Source organism: Hevea brasiliensis, chromosome 10 (assembly GCF_030052815.1).
Source record: "Hevea brasiliensis isolate MT/VB/25A 57/8 chromosome 10, ASM3005281v1, whole genome shotgun sequence".
Taxonomy (NCBI): Eukaryota; Viridiplantae; Streptophyta; class Magnoliopsida; order Malpighiales; family Euphorbiaceae; genus Hevea; species Hevea brasiliensis.
In genome coordinates this window covers 96110771-96124904 of record NC_079502.1, presented here as the reverse complement: position 1 = coordinate 96124904, position 14134 = coordinate 96110771, and the positions used below count along the sequence as shown (strand labels likewise).

Sequence of the window (14134 nt, the reverse complement as noted above, 5' to 3'; positions counted from 1 at the left end):
GCTTTGGATAAAAACCACCATTATTATTATTATTATCATGAAACATCAATTCTCCAACGGATTCAATTTGATGAAGGGAATGGTACACAAGGCTATAGAACATGTGAAACTGATATGGTCAAGAAAATATTACAAAACAATCTGACTAATAATTGTCTGCAATTTCCTGGAAAATTTTGCAGAGCTCTTCTGGTTTTGACAGCATGACCATATGATCAGCTCCATCAATAAGCTTCACTTGCTCAGTTGGGCTGTTCTCGATCATCCATTGCACGATTTCCTCTTTCATAACTGCATCTTCTTTGCAAACTACAAAAACCCGCTTTATCGATCCATATTTAGCTTCAGTTAGCAGAGATTCCTTGGCCAAGTCTTCCAGGAAAAACTTGAAGGGCCTGAGTAGCAATTTGGCTAATTCCAAGTCCTGCAAGGAGAAGTGGTGTCTTGTTCATGCATTGTAGAAAATCACTCGCTATCAGATTGGTCATAGCTCAGTGATGGAACATATTTATGAAAGCCACATTTGCTAGAACAAATACTTGCCTCTGGTTGGCTGTTGTGATACATCATGGCCTCCAAATACTGTGGCCCAAAAGCAGCTGATATTGGCAGGTTTTCTGGTCCTTGATGGAAAGTTATCTGGCAATCTAAAAGGGATTCTGGTGGGGTTCTCTTGAAGAACTGGTTAACAAAAGAAAGCCAAAGAAAATAGTTAGTAACATGTAATTTGCAAGAACACATGCCTGAATAGACACATATATGGTGAAGATCTTTTACTTCTTGTACTAGAGTTACTGGTGGATGAATGAAATTTGGCATATAAGCTGTGACAAAAACTGCTACCAAGATTTTCTCAGGAAAGTTCTCCATGGCTAGAGACAAGCCAAGACCACCATAGCTGTGACCCACTAAGATTACCCTCTCATCTAGAGGAAGAGAGGCTATGAATTCCATTAATGGATACACATAATCAGAAAAAGATTTGAGCTCATTTAGCTGCTTTGGATTGATCCCAGAAGCTCCAAGATCTAAAGCAGTGACCTGGTGACCAGCCCATTTGAGAAGAGGCACAATTTTGTACCAGCACCAAGCACCATGGCCAGATCCGTGAACCAGAACAAAGTGCTTCTTAGTCTCTATTCCTCTATCTATGCTTTTTCTGAAATCTTCAGAACTCATTTTTACTATATGAAATGATTCAATACAGCCATACATAAAGTGTATGCATGTATGTGTATATATACATATAAAAGCTTCAGAAGTCTTTTATTCAATATTTAGTTCATTATTTATTACATTTTAAAGAAAATGTGAAAATTAGAATAAATCCAATTAATGATAAAAACCTAAATTCTTTTGTTTAGTTAGTTATTTTTTTTTAATTATTTCAATTATTACAAGCCTATAAACTTATATTATAGATTATGTAGCACGAAATCAGAAACGTGAATATAAAAAATGAAAAAAAATACGGAAAAATAGTATTTTAAAAAATATAAAAAATAAAAATTGGGAAAATGCACTAGTATAAAAAAAAAAGTTATATTTATAAATATAAAATATATTTGTATAAATATTATTTAAAATTGTAAATAAAATAATATAATTTTAAATAATTAAAATTAATAATATTAATATTTTTTAAAAGCTTTCATCTTTTTATTAATAAATTAATTAAAAATATTTATTCTAATTTCAAGGCATTTCACAGCCATGCATATCATTATAATAAAAGAAATTTAAAAAAAAAAAAACCTTACTCCACCTATTCCCACTTAAGTATACTCAACTCAAATAAATTTTTTTCTCAAAAATTTAGGGTCGGCTATATGGATTCGCTTTCTCTACTCTAAATGATTTTGGATAAAATCCTCAAAAATGGATTCATTTGCTTTACTCCTTTGAACTCTCACCATTTTGTTCGAATTATACTATTTTTTCTTACCCTACTTGAATTATTCATAAACTTGACATCTAAGACTACTAACTGATGTTGACTTGTTAAAACCTCTCATGGAATGACCTTGCAATCCTTGCATAGAGCTCTATTTGTCTCCTTGGTAAAGAGGAAGTCGATTTGGCTTTTATGTTGTCCACTTTTGAAAGTCACTAGATGTGACTCTCTTTTTATAAAGTAGGTATTTGCTGGTATTAGGTCGTATGCCATAGTAAAATCTAGGATGCTTTTTCACTCCTTATTTCAACTACCAAAATCAAAACCTCTATGAACATTCTCATAACCTTACCTATCACTTCCTACATGTCCATTCAAATCTCCACCAATAAAAACATTCTCTTCATTCGGTATGCTTTGTATTAAATCATCCATATTTTTCCAAAACTTTTGTTTACTCTCAGTATTTAGTTCTATTTGTGAGGCATAAGCATTAACTACATTTATTGTTTCACCTTCTAGTACTAGCTTTACTAGTAGAATTCTATCTCTTACTCTTTTCACAGCTATTACAGCGTCTTTCAATGTCCTGTCTATGATTATTCCCACTCCGTTCTTATTTCTCTCCTTTTCGGTAAACCACAGTTTGTACCCTGAATTACCCACTTCCTTGTTTTTCTCTCCTACACATTTAGTCTCCTGAATGCAAGCAATATTCACCATTCTCCTTTACAAGGTATCCACAAGCTCCATTAATTTTCCTGTAAGTGATCCAATATTCCAAGTACCAACGCTGATCCTCCTCCTATCCTGTTCCTTCCTAATTGGTTTCTTTCTATGATATCTTTTATTATTTTTTATGTTTATCTTATATTCTGTTCTACTATCTGTCCTATGTACTAACTTCTTTACCCACACTTGTCCATGATGTGGGAACTCTTGCTCACTTAACACCACACCCGGGCGTCGGCATGACGCATTACTTTCGGTGGACGCCCTACACCCTTGCATATTTCTCACTAAACCTGGGCTCCGACGTAGCGCATCGTAAGTAGAGAACGCCCCAACGTTTATATCATTTGAATCCATATCATAAGGTGTGACGAAATTTTTACGCTAATTGTCACCTACCGCAACCCTCTTCTTTTATCCAAGCTTGAGACTGACTAAGCACAAACTATTTAGGCGGAGTTCTATTCCCACTTAAGTATAGAAAAAAAAAAATGCAGCCAGAGTTCCCAAACCTTGTGTATGTGCGCATCCCCCCTCCTCCTCCTCCTCTTTCTTTCTTCTGTTTGCAACTTTGGTTTTGCATTTTTTTTTATTTGTTTATTTTTTTTAAAGAAACACATTTCTTAAGAGAAAACGCGTGTCCACCTTTCTCTATGTTTGAATACGGCCCTGACACGTTTCTTTGTCATGTCCTATTTCTATGTTGAAAATATTTTTAGAAATGAAAAACTTCAGTCCATGCCGTTTTCATGCTTCACAGACTATAAATTATGATAAATAAAAATAAAAAATATCTATAATTACAAACTAATTAAATTAGAATTTTTAATTTTTCTATAATTATTTCTTTTAAATATTGTTTTTATGATGGTATTTAGCAAAAAATTCACCAACTCTCTCTGTAACGGTAAATGTTACAACTCAATCTATATAGAATGAAATTAATTTATAACGTTTTAATTGAAATACCCATTAAAATTATTATGCATTTTCATATGAGAAGCTTCTTCCTTTTAGTAATTTGTTCATTACAGAATCTTATATGCCATAAGAAGCTAAGGAACATAATAATAAGACTATACTTTAACAGTACTCTATCATTGAAGGTCTGATTTTTTACAGTAAAAATATTTAAAAAAGAAAGAATTAAAATTATATATATATATATATATATATATATATATATATATATATATATATATATATATATATATATATATATACGGGTTGCTAGTGCTACCACCAATTTAGGAAAGAAAAGATAATGGCATTAATCATCATAAAAAGTGACACACCACTAGCATGTATTGGAGGAGGACACCCCCACTAAGTTGTTGGGGACAGCAACAACTTATTTTTTCTTCTTTTATCAATTGAGTTGACAAGTGACAACAAATATTTTGACATTGCCAATCCCATAGCTTGATCCGGCCATCAGGCCGGCTTCGGTTCGAGCTGATCTGAGATAACTGATTTTGTTTTATCAAAGAGAGTAAATTGGAATCAAAATCTCGAATTCCCCACGGTTTCCATTCAGATTTTAGTTTGGTCTAGGTTGAAATTGAATGAATCAGAATTTTTTTTAATAATTTTTTTTAATTTTTTAAATGAAAAGGTAGTTAGGCCTAAATCATATGGTATGATTTTGATTCAATTTCAATTCAATTTTTTCATAGTTAGAGTAAAAACAGGTTTAATCGGTTTCAGTTCAATTTTAATTATGAACCACAACAAACCAACAGGAAACATTTAGAGGATGAAAAAACTATATTGGATTGGATCCAGCCATAGATCGACTTGAATTGTGAATTAGATTGAAATTGATTCGGATTGAACTCAAGATTAGACTTGATCAATGATTTTGATTCATAAATGGGTTTGAAATCGGGGTATAGGGAGATGGTGTCGGTCACCCTTCTTTGAACTTAGAAGCATAAAGCAATAAGCAAAAGATGTTTAATAGAAAATAAAATAAATATAATTTTTTTAATTTCTTTTGTTTGAATAGCAATTAGAGAAGAAACAAGAGAAAAAATTTATAGAAATTAGAATTTTAATTTTCTCCTAACTCCTAAAATATTTTTTATTAATGTAAAATGCAATGAAGAGAAATGATGAGAAATGAAAAATAAGAACGATATAAAAACTGACACTATAAATATATAATGACACCAAACTACCTAATAAAATATAATAACAAAAATAGGCTTCATAGACTCATTTCCCTCCTGATTTAATTAGAGTAATTAAATAATAGAAAGGAAAATAATTTTTTTTATTATTTATTTATTTTTTCATTTCTATTGCACAAATAAGAAACCAAAAAATTTCTAGTGGCAGAAGAATAAATAGAAAGGAAAGTGGAAGTCGATTGATAAATGCGTTCTTATGGTTTAATTATATTTCTCTGCAATATCCTGTAAACATTGGCGAAAATCTTTTGGTTTAGAGAACATAACCATATGGGCAGCTTCACTGATAACCTTCACTTCTTCTGGTGGGCTATTTGCAATTAACCATTTCTGAAATCCCTCTTTCATCACAACGTCTCCTTCACAGAGTAGAAAAACTCTGCTCACCGATCCGAATTTCGCTTCTGTTAGCAGAGAATCCTTGCCCAACTCATCCACAAACACTCCAGTGGGTCTTACCAGAAGTTTTCCCAACTCCAAATCCTGCATTCAACAATGCAGTGCAATGCAATCACTCATGAGCATCACAAATGTTTTTTCAATAAGCTTGGTTATTAATTAGGAAACTCACCTCTGCTGGGCATTGCAGGTAGAGCATGTTGGTCAAGTACTGTGGCCCAAAAGAAGAGGAAATTGGCGGTTTATTTGGGCCTTGGCTGAAGTGGACCTGACAATCATATAGGGAATCCACTGGAGTCCACCTGAAGAACTGGTTTACAAGAAAATGAAGTTATTTTCAAGTGGCGAGAAGCTTTTCAAAAGAGTGTCAAGAAATTTTACTTCTTCTAAGAGAGTTGCTGGTGGGTTTCTGCAGTCGGGCATATAAGCAGTGACAAAAACTGCTACCAAGATCTTTTCAGGAAATTTCTCCATGGCAAGGGAAATACAAAACCCCCCAAGGCTATGACCAACCAAAAAAATCTTCTCATCTGGAGGAAGTGAGGCCATGACCTCCATTAATGGTTGAACATAATCATAAATAGAGGAAACCTCATCTAGCTGCTTAGGATTGACCCCACAAGATCCAAGGTCCAAAGCAGTGACATTGTGCCCAGCTAACTTGAGCAAAGGAACAGCCTTGTACCAGCACCAAGCTCCATGGCAACTTCCATGAACCAAAATAAAGTGCTTCTTGGTCTCCATTTCCAGCCTTTCAAATCTCAGAATTGTTCTCTTTTTATTGAGATTTTATAATTTGTTAATTTCATAACCAATTTTCATTATTAGGACGAATGAATTAAAATATATATCAGCCATGGTTGCCAGCTGAAGATTTGCAATTTTTTCTTAAAAAAATTTAGCCATTATTTTATTTTCTGATTCCATCTTTCTTTCTTCCTTGATTCTTTAATCTTTGGATTTTGTCTTTTTGTTGTGATCTTTACTTTCTTTTTGAAAAGTACAAGTGCATCACTATTGTGAACTTGCTGGCCACCATATAATTTCGTTGACTCATAGGGAAAAAATATCTTAGAAAGAGTCAAAAAGCGAAAAGCCTAATCACGTGGTACATGAAGTAATTAATCCTCTGCTTCTGCTTTTACACCATGACTGGGAAAGTCATCGTTTTAGTGTCAGAGAGCTTTGCGGTAAATCCCTCTTACTGTTTATAGAACTGGGCTTCATGTTCTGCTAAGAAAGTTGAGAAGTTTACTTTGTGTTAGAAGAAAGAATATAAGTAATAAAGAAAATAATTATGTATTTATTTATATTTTATTTATAAAAATATTATATTTATTTATATATGAAAATATGAGTTAATTTAGATAAGAATAATAATTACTGTAATTATGCTACATAAATCTCCTATAATCATGTTAATTGTTGTAATTATGCTAACACCTCCTCTCAAACTCAAGGTGCTAGCACAGGTGCCAACTTGAGTTTGCTTAAGAGATCCTAAAAGCGAGCGGGAGGATATGTTTTGGTGAATATATCAGCAGTTTGGCTGACAGAGGAGACAGGAATCAAACATATGGTGCCATGAGCAACATGATGATGTACAAAATGACAATCAATTTCGATGTGTTTGGTACGCTCATGAAATACATCATTATGAGAAATCTGTATGGCACTTTTATTATCGCAATGAAGCATTGTGGCAGAAGAATGAGTGACACCCAAATCAGTTAATAACCACCGTAACCAAAGTAATTCAGATGTAGCATCAGTAAGAGCACGATATTCAGATTCTGTGCTAGAACGTGCAACAACAGTTTGCTTTTTGCTATGCCAAGAGATAAGAGAATTACCCAAGAAGAAACAATAACCAGTTGTAGAGTGACGATCTGTCAGATCACCAGCCCGATCAGCATCAGAGTAGCCAGATAATACTAGGGAGGAGGTAGCGGAAAAGTGCAAACCTTGAAAAAGAGTGCATTTGATATAACGAAGGATTCAAAGTACTACAAAGAAATGAGTTGAGCGAGGAGCAGACATAAACTGGCTGACCAGATGAACATCATATGAAATATCAGGTCGAGTAACTGTGAGATAAACAAGACTCCTGACAAGCTATCGATATAAAATAGGATCATCAAGAGGAGTGCCATCAAGAGGTGTAAGTTTGCAATTGAGCTCCAATGGGGTTGATACTGTTTTGCTATCAGTGATGCTTGCTCGAGAAAGTAAGTCGGATGCATACTTGGCTTGAGATAGATAATAGCAATCAGAATTTTGAGAAACTTCAAGACCCAAAAAATAGTTGAGAGAACCCAGGTCTTTCATTTCAAAATGCTGATTAAGATAATGTTGTAACTCTGAAATACCAGATGAATCATCTCCTGTTATTATCATATCATCAATATAAAGCAATAGAAGAACAATACCACATCGGTTCATGAGTGAATAATGCAGAATCATGTGGACTAGAGAGAAAACCAAGTTGAGCAAGAGTGGAACTAAATTTGGCAAACCAGGCCCTGGGAGCTTGTTTTAATCCATATAAGGCTCGCCAAAGTTTGCAAACCTTATGAGGAGAATGATAACCAGAAGGAGGATGCATATAAACCTCTTCTGTTAAATCACCATGAAGAAAAGACTGCGAATAGATGTTAATCGGACCACTGGAGCAAAAGTTTCTTCATAGTCGATACCATACTCTTGAGTGTACCCTTTGGCTACTAAGCGAGCTTTGTAGCGTTCAATAGTTCCATCAGAACGGGTCTTGATTTTGTAAATCCATTTGCAACCAATAGGGGTTTTGTTTGGTGGAAGATCAACTAAATCCCAAGTATGAGTTTTCTCTAAAGCCTGAAGTTCGTCAATCATAGCTTGCTGCCAAAGAGGGTCAGTACTTACCTCACGATAAAAACGAGGCTCGTGAAGGGTTGCAATAGTATAGTAACAGTGAAAATTAGAAAGATAATGAGGAGTTGCTCTTACACGGGTAGAACGATGAAGAGTAGTGCTAGGAGGAGATGCAGGCGTAGGTACTGGATCAACAATTGGTGCAGATTCAACAGGGGCAGGTGTAGTTGGGCTAATATTGAGCACATCACAATCACCTGGATCAGGACTTGGAAACAGCTTTTTAGAGGAGTCAGTGAAAAATAGAGAGTCAGTATTGATAGAGTGATGAAATTTCGAAAGAGAAGAGAACATAGTATTGTCCCAAAAGGTAACATGACGAGAGATGCGTAACTTATAACTTATTAGAAACAGTATCCAAACAACGATACCCTTTGTGTTCAATGCCATAACCAAGAAAACAATATAGACGAGCATAGAGTTCTAATTTGGTATGTTCATGAGGTTATAAAAGAACAAAAGAAACACATCCAAAAGGTTTAAGGATGGAATAGTCAGGAGGTTGTCCAAACAACTTTTCAAAAGGAGATAAATTATAAAGAACCAAGGTAGGAAGACAGTTAATAATATAAACAGCATGAAGAGCTGCTTCTCCCCAAAATTTTTCTGGACATGAGGCAGAAAGAAGAATAGTACGTACAGAATCAAGAATATGGCGATGCTTGCATTCGGCTCACCTATTCTGTTGAGAGGTGTGAGGATAAGAACGTTGAACAATGGTGCCTTGTTGACTAAGAAACTGAAGTAAAGAAGAATCCCGATATTCCATGGCATTGTCTGTTCGGAGAATTTTAATGTCACAAGAGAACTGAGTTTGAATCATTTTTGCAAATGTGATGTAAATTTGTGATAACTCAGATCGATGTTTCAAAAAATATATCCAAGTAAACCGAGAATAATCATCAATAAATATCACAAAATAATGAAAACCATTTATTAAAGAAATAGGAGAAGGACCCCAAATGTCAGAATGAATTAAACCAAAAGCAGTTTCTGAAGTAGTATTATTATGAGAAAAAGATAATGCAGGTTGTTTTGCAAGATGATAATTTAAACAATTAAATGACTCAAACTTAGTAGATCCTAATAATCCACTAGAAATTAAAGGTTGAATTTTACTGGCAGAAGCATGACCAAGACGAAGATGCCATTGCTGAATGGAGGAATTAGGGATTATAGCTGCAGACACAAATCTATGAGGAAGATGTAAAGATGCAAGCTTAAATAATCGATCTGCGACCCTCCCCAAGAATCTGTCCCATTTGTGGATCCTGTATCTGGACACCATGGGGAGAAAAAATAACATTTAGTCCTTTTTCACACAACTGACCAATAGAAATAAGATTGAGTGCCAAATTAGGGATATAATAGGTGTCAGGGAGATGAAGATTTGAGGTAGACACATGACCAGTATGTGTGATGTTCATTTTAGTACCATTTACAGTATGGATTGGTGGTAAAGAAGATACAGGTTTTGCAGAAGACAAGAATTTAAGATTAGTGATCATATGATTACAACATGCAGAGTCAAAAAGCCAATAAAAATTACCCGGAGTGGCAGACATGGCAGCAGGAGAATTAGAAGAGATAACCTGTTTGAATAGTGCCTCAAGATCACTCATGGTGATGGCAGTAGAACCCTCAGTAGCAGCAATAGCAGTGACAGAGGAAGATCCAGGCTTTGAGACATTCTTGAATTTAGAATGCCCTCCTTTTGGTTTTGGAGGGCGTGTGGGACAATGTTCAAGAATATGACCGTAACCATGATAATATTTGCATTCTATAGTAGGACAATATGCAAAAGCATGACCAATTTGATTACAATTCTTACAGAGTTGATTGCCAGATTTCTGATGTGAGGATTGAGTAGTTGCAAGAGCAGTTTCAAATTGAGGAGTTTTATCCAAACTGAGACGAGTCTCTTCAAAAATAATCTCTTGAATAGCAGTATCCAATGATGGGAGCGGATTTTGATGTAGCAGGGATGCTCGAACGGCCTCATATTCTGATCGAAGAGCCATTAGAAGTTGAATGAGATGAAGATGATCTTCACTGATTTTGGCCTGAGATATTTGATTCCAAATGGGTTGGACCTGGGCAAGAAAATCATTCACAGATTGACCTGCTTCTTGTTTCATATTATGAAAAGTAGTTCACAACTGATAATAGTGGGCAAGTCCAGTGGTCTGATATCGATTAGCCAAAAAATCCCATATTTTTTTTGCAGAGTCATAATTAGCAAATTGGATGTGGATGAAGGAGACAGAAGTATTGCGAAACCAGATGATGATCTGATGATTTTTACTATCCCAATCCTCAAGACGGTCAGCAAATTTTGCATCAATTTCATCGTTCTCTCTTGTCGGCGTAGTGATATCTCCAGTAAAAATACGCCAAAGCTTGCAACCTATTAAAAAACTTTTCATTCTTTGAACCCAAAGATTATAGTTGAAACCAGTCGGAACTGTTGCAATAGGTTTTGAAATATCAGATTTCTCCATTGATAACAAAATGAGGAGAAAAAAAAATGGTATAATAACAGGAATGAAAGAATGAACCATAACAGGTTGTAGAGAGAGAAGAGAGGCCCCAGAAACTAGAAATAAAAGCTTTACGGCTCTGATACCATGTTAGAAGAAAGAATACAAGTAATGAAGGAAAAGATTGTGTATTTATCTGTGTCTTATTTACAGAGATATTACATCTATTTATACATGAGAATATGAGCTAATTTAGACAAGAATAATAATTGCTGTAATTATGCTACACAAATCTCCTATAATCATGCTAATTGCTGTAATTATGCTAACACTTTGTTATAGATGAGTGGTTGTACTTGGATGAGCAATTTTGATTGCTCCTTGGTTGTTGGCAATGTGTTGGCTTCGGTCTTTGTTAAGCTCCTCTAGAGGCGGCCAGCGATGGTTGTTCTGTTCAGTGTTCCTGTAATCTTAGGGTTCATGGGATGGGGTTAGGTTTGATTTGGGGGTTTGTTTTGCTGGTTTGGATTTTTTTTGATTGGTTTGGGTTGATTTGGTTAGATGATGTCAGCCATAATATGTCGACTTTTCTTTTCTCTTCAATTGTTTGTTCTACACTCAAGATGTTTCTCTTGCCCTTACAGGCTTTTAATACACTTGCATATTAAAAAAAGGGGAAGAATAGATTACTTGGGCAGTACTAAAATTACACTAAAGAAAGAGATACGATAATACTGTTAAGCCCCCCGAAGGATGAGCTCATGATTCCACTTTTAATGCACCTCATCTCGAGTTTGAATTCTATTAGTCACTTTTAGAGTCTCTCATGATAAATGACATGTAAACCCTACTATAAATTATACTGTGGATCCCTAATGATTTGTAGGCTCTCTGAGACAGCTTCTATCTCTAAATAGCTTCTCTCTCAGCTGCATGTCTTTGCATATATGGTATACTTCTCAGCTATTTACCATACTTGTGAGCAATTTCCTTTATGCATAGGCAAAGCTCTTTAGGCTTTGAAAGCATGACCGTGTGTCCACATTCCTTAATCACCTTCACTTCTTTAGGTGGACTTTTCCTGATCATGAATTCTTGAAATTCCTCCATCACTTCATCTTCCTTGCAAACTGCAAAAACCCTATTCACAGACCCGAATTTCATTTCCGTCAGAAGAGAATCATTAGCAAAGTCTTCAACGAATAACCCTGTTGGTCTTATCAACTTCTTGGCCAGTTCAAGATCCTGCACGCACGAGGCATTAATTAATTAATTCATTAACTTGAAAATGCTTTTAGATAATCGGTGTTATACCAATGATCTTTAGTTCAGTGATAAATAAATGGTGTTATTAATTAATTACTTGATTACCTCTGGTTTACAGTGCTTGTACAGCTTAGCCTTCAGGTATTCTCGACCAAAGATCGCTGAAGTTGGAGGGTTTTCCAGGCCATTAGCAAATGTAAAATGGCAATCCATCAATGACTCTGTTGAAGTCCTTCTGAAGTACAGTAACAACAAGCCAGAAAAAGAAACAAGAAATTAAGGGTTATTTCAAGCATATATATACTTGAGGACTGTGTTTAATTAATTACTTGTTGTATGAGAGTTCCTGGTGAAGAGTAGAGATGTGGCATATAAGCTGAGACAAAAATTGCAACGGAAATTTTCTTAGGGAAGTTCTCCATGGCTAGTGAAATACAGAGGCCACCATAGCTGGGACCAACCAAAACCACTTTCTTATCCCGAGGAAGTGAATCCATGAACTCCATTTGTGGGTGCACGTGATCCGAAATAGAAGAAATCTCATCGAGCTGCTTCATATCAACCCCACAAGCACCAAGGTCCAAGGCAGTGACCTGGTGACCAACAAGTTTAAGTATGTTCACAAGCTTGTACCAGCACCAAGCTCCATGAACAAAAACAAAGCGTTTCCCACTCTCCATATTGTTACCTTTTCTAATCCTATCGCTATGCTGAAGAGGTTGCGTTTTATCAATTCAGAAGAAGGTCGTTCTTGGATCCGTATCTTCTTTGCGCAATGTGTAGATATGGGAGAATTTCACGTGGCCATGCCTAATGTCGGATTGTCGGATTGTCCGATTCATATTTGTTCAGTTCTTTAAGGTTCACATCCACGTCAAATGTCTGAAGGATGTCTAAAACGAGAAAATTGATAGAAAAAAAAAATTAAATACCAAATCAATTAAATAAAAAACAGTAAATATGAATCACAAACAATAAAATTCAAATGATAACAATATAAAATTAAGAGAAAAAATGATTAGAGTAGCCTATGAATTTGTGGATTGAAGCACGCTGAATTTTGGCATTAACGGCCCGTCTGCACCAAGTAATCAATAAATCACGTTCCTCTCGCAAGATACCTCAATCTGTTGGAGCTCTTGTATGCAGCTAAAAGTTCCCCGAACCGATTATTCTCAATACTTAAAATTTATTAATCTACATACCCAAAAATATCAGACAAAAAAATTATTCCTTTTATAGAGTAAAAAAAATTGAGGCAAGATGTAATAAATAAATAAATATAAAACGAATATATAACAATTAATTTGTGATAAATAAAAGAAAATAAGATTAAAGATTAGATGAGATTTAGTAGAGAGTATAACCGAGTAATCAATAAACCACGTTCCTCTTGCAAGATACTTCAATCTGTTGGAGCTCTTGTGTGCAGCTAAAAGTTCCCCGAACCGATTATTCTTAATACTTACAATTTATTAATCTACATACCAAAAAATATCAGATAAAAAAATTATTCCTTTTATAGAGTAAAAAAAATTGAGGCACAATGTAATAAATAAATAAATAAATATAAAATGAATATATAACAATTAATTTGCGATAAATAAAAGAAAATAAGATTAAAGATTAGATAAGATTTAGTGAAGAGTATATGACGATAACGAGTGGTTCATGAACAGAAAAAATATGTTTTTCAACAATTAAAAAATTTCTAATTTTTATCTATTAATAAGAAATATTAAGCCACTAATTCTTAAAAATAGCAAGTAAGAAACGTTAAAAATTAATTCCGAAAAAATAAGAAACATTTTTTTAATTAATATATATATATATATATATATATATATATATATATATATAATTTTAAATAAAAAATCCAACAAAAAAAGCTGGTAGACAACTGGTAGCTAGGCTTTAGAAATATTGACGTAATTAAGACAGCTTTCATTACAGCTTTATTTAATAAAATCATATACAAAAATTGACGGATGACCTTTAACTCGTGTTAGTTAAGTCGCCTCTGGAATTTCTAAGTCTTACCAGAAGGCAATTGTGAGCTCCAGCTCAGGCAAAACATTTTTCTTTCATCTTATAGTTTCAACTATTAGATGGAAAATCATGGCAGAATTGAATTAAGTAATAAAACACTAACAGTTTTATGACTAAAATATCTATTTTTAGATTTGTGAAATTTTATTCCACAAATTTATGTAATATCCATTTATACAATTATAATGATTACATATTTAAAGTTAGATAAA

The 14134-nt window shown here is 34.3% G+C and overlaps 3 protein-coding genes across 3 annotated transcripts; all 3 read right to left on the bottom strand.

Moving 5' to 3' along the window:
* Positions 1–2: 2 nt before the first annotated feature.
* On the bottom strand, positions 3–1263 carry LOC110664389 (methyl jasmonate esterase 1). Its single transcript, XM_021824053.2, has 3 exons — positions 778–1263; positions 544–681; positions 3–424 (listed from the first exon to the last, which is right to left on the bottom strand). The coding sequence occupies exons 1-3, from the start codon at positions 1213–1215 to the stop codon at positions 146–148; spliced, it is 855 nt and encodes a 284-aa protein (XP_021679745.1). The 5' UTR covers positions 1216–1263; the 3' UTR covers positions 3–145.
* A 3703-nt stretch (positions 1264–4966) lies between these two features.
* Positions 4967–6064, bottom strand: LOC110664333 (methylesterase 10-like). The gene is made up of 3 exons (XM_058128738.1): positions 5599–6064; positions 5390–5527; positions 4967–5301 (listed from the first exon to the last, which is right to left on the bottom strand). The coding sequence occupies exons 1-3, from the start codon at positions 5959–5961 to the stop codon at positions 5020–5022; spliced, it is 783 nt and encodes a 260-aa protein (XP_057984721.1). The 5' UTR covers positions 5962–6064; the 3' UTR covers positions 4967–5019.
* Positions 6065–11271: 5207 nt separating this feature from the next.
* On the bottom strand, positions 11272–13332 carry LOC110667370 (methylesterase 10-like). The gene is made up of 3 exons (XM_058128737.1): positions 12200–13332; positions 11979–12113; positions 11272–11852 (listed from the first exon to the last, which is right to left on the bottom strand). The coding sequence occupies exons 1-3, from the start codon at positions 12551–12553 to the stop codon at positions 11571–11573; spliced, it is 771 nt and encodes a 256-aa protein (XP_057984720.1). The 5' UTR covers positions 12554–13332; the 3' UTR covers positions 11272–11570.
* Positions 13333–14134: the final 802 nt, after the last annotated feature.

What these genes read in the sequence shown, in the direction of transcription:
- LOC110664333 (XM_058128738.1), bottom strand. Translation starts at nt 5,961, where the DNA reads ATGGAGACCAAGAAGCACTTTATTTTGGTTCATGGAAGTTGCCATGGA. An exon ending in CAGCAACTCTCTTAGAAGAA is followed by an intron (nt 5,528 to 5,598) that starts GTAAAATTTCTT and finishes CTTGTAAACCAG; the next exon opens with TTCTTCAGGTGGACTCCAGT. An exon ending in ACCTGCAATGCCCAGCAGAG is followed by an intron (nt 5,302 to 5,389) that starts GTGAGTTTCCTA and finishes TGTTGAATGCAG; the next exon opens with GATTTGGAGTTGGGAAAACT.
- LOC110664389 (XM_021824053.2), bottom strand. Translation starts at nt 1,215, where the DNA reads ATGTATGGCTGTATTGAATCATTTCATATAGTAAAAATGAGTTCTGAA. An exon ending in CAGTAACTCTAGTACAAGAA is followed by an intron (nt 682 to 777) that starts GTAAAAGATCTT and finishes TTTGTTAACCAG; the next exon opens with TTCTTCAAGAGAACCCCACC. An exon ending in ATCACAACAGCCAACCAGAG is followed by an intron (nt 425 to 543) that starts GCAAGTATTTGT and finishes TTCTCCTTGCAG; the next exon opens with GACTTGGAATTAGCCAAATT.
- LOC110667370 (XM_058128737.1), bottom strand. Translation starts at nt 12,553, where the DNA reads ATGGAGAGTGGGAAACGCTTTGTTTTTGTTCATGGAGCTTGGTGCTGG. An exon ending in GAACTCTCATACAACAAGTA is followed by an intron (nt 12,114 to 12,199) that starts ATTAATTAAACA and finishes TTGTTACTGTAC; the next exon opens with TTCAGAAGGACTTCAACAGA. An exon ending in ACAAGCACTGTAAACCAGAG is followed by an intron (nt 11,853 to 11,978) that starts GTAATCAAGTAA and finishes TCGTGCGTGCAG; the next exon opens with GATCTTGAACTGGCCAAGAA.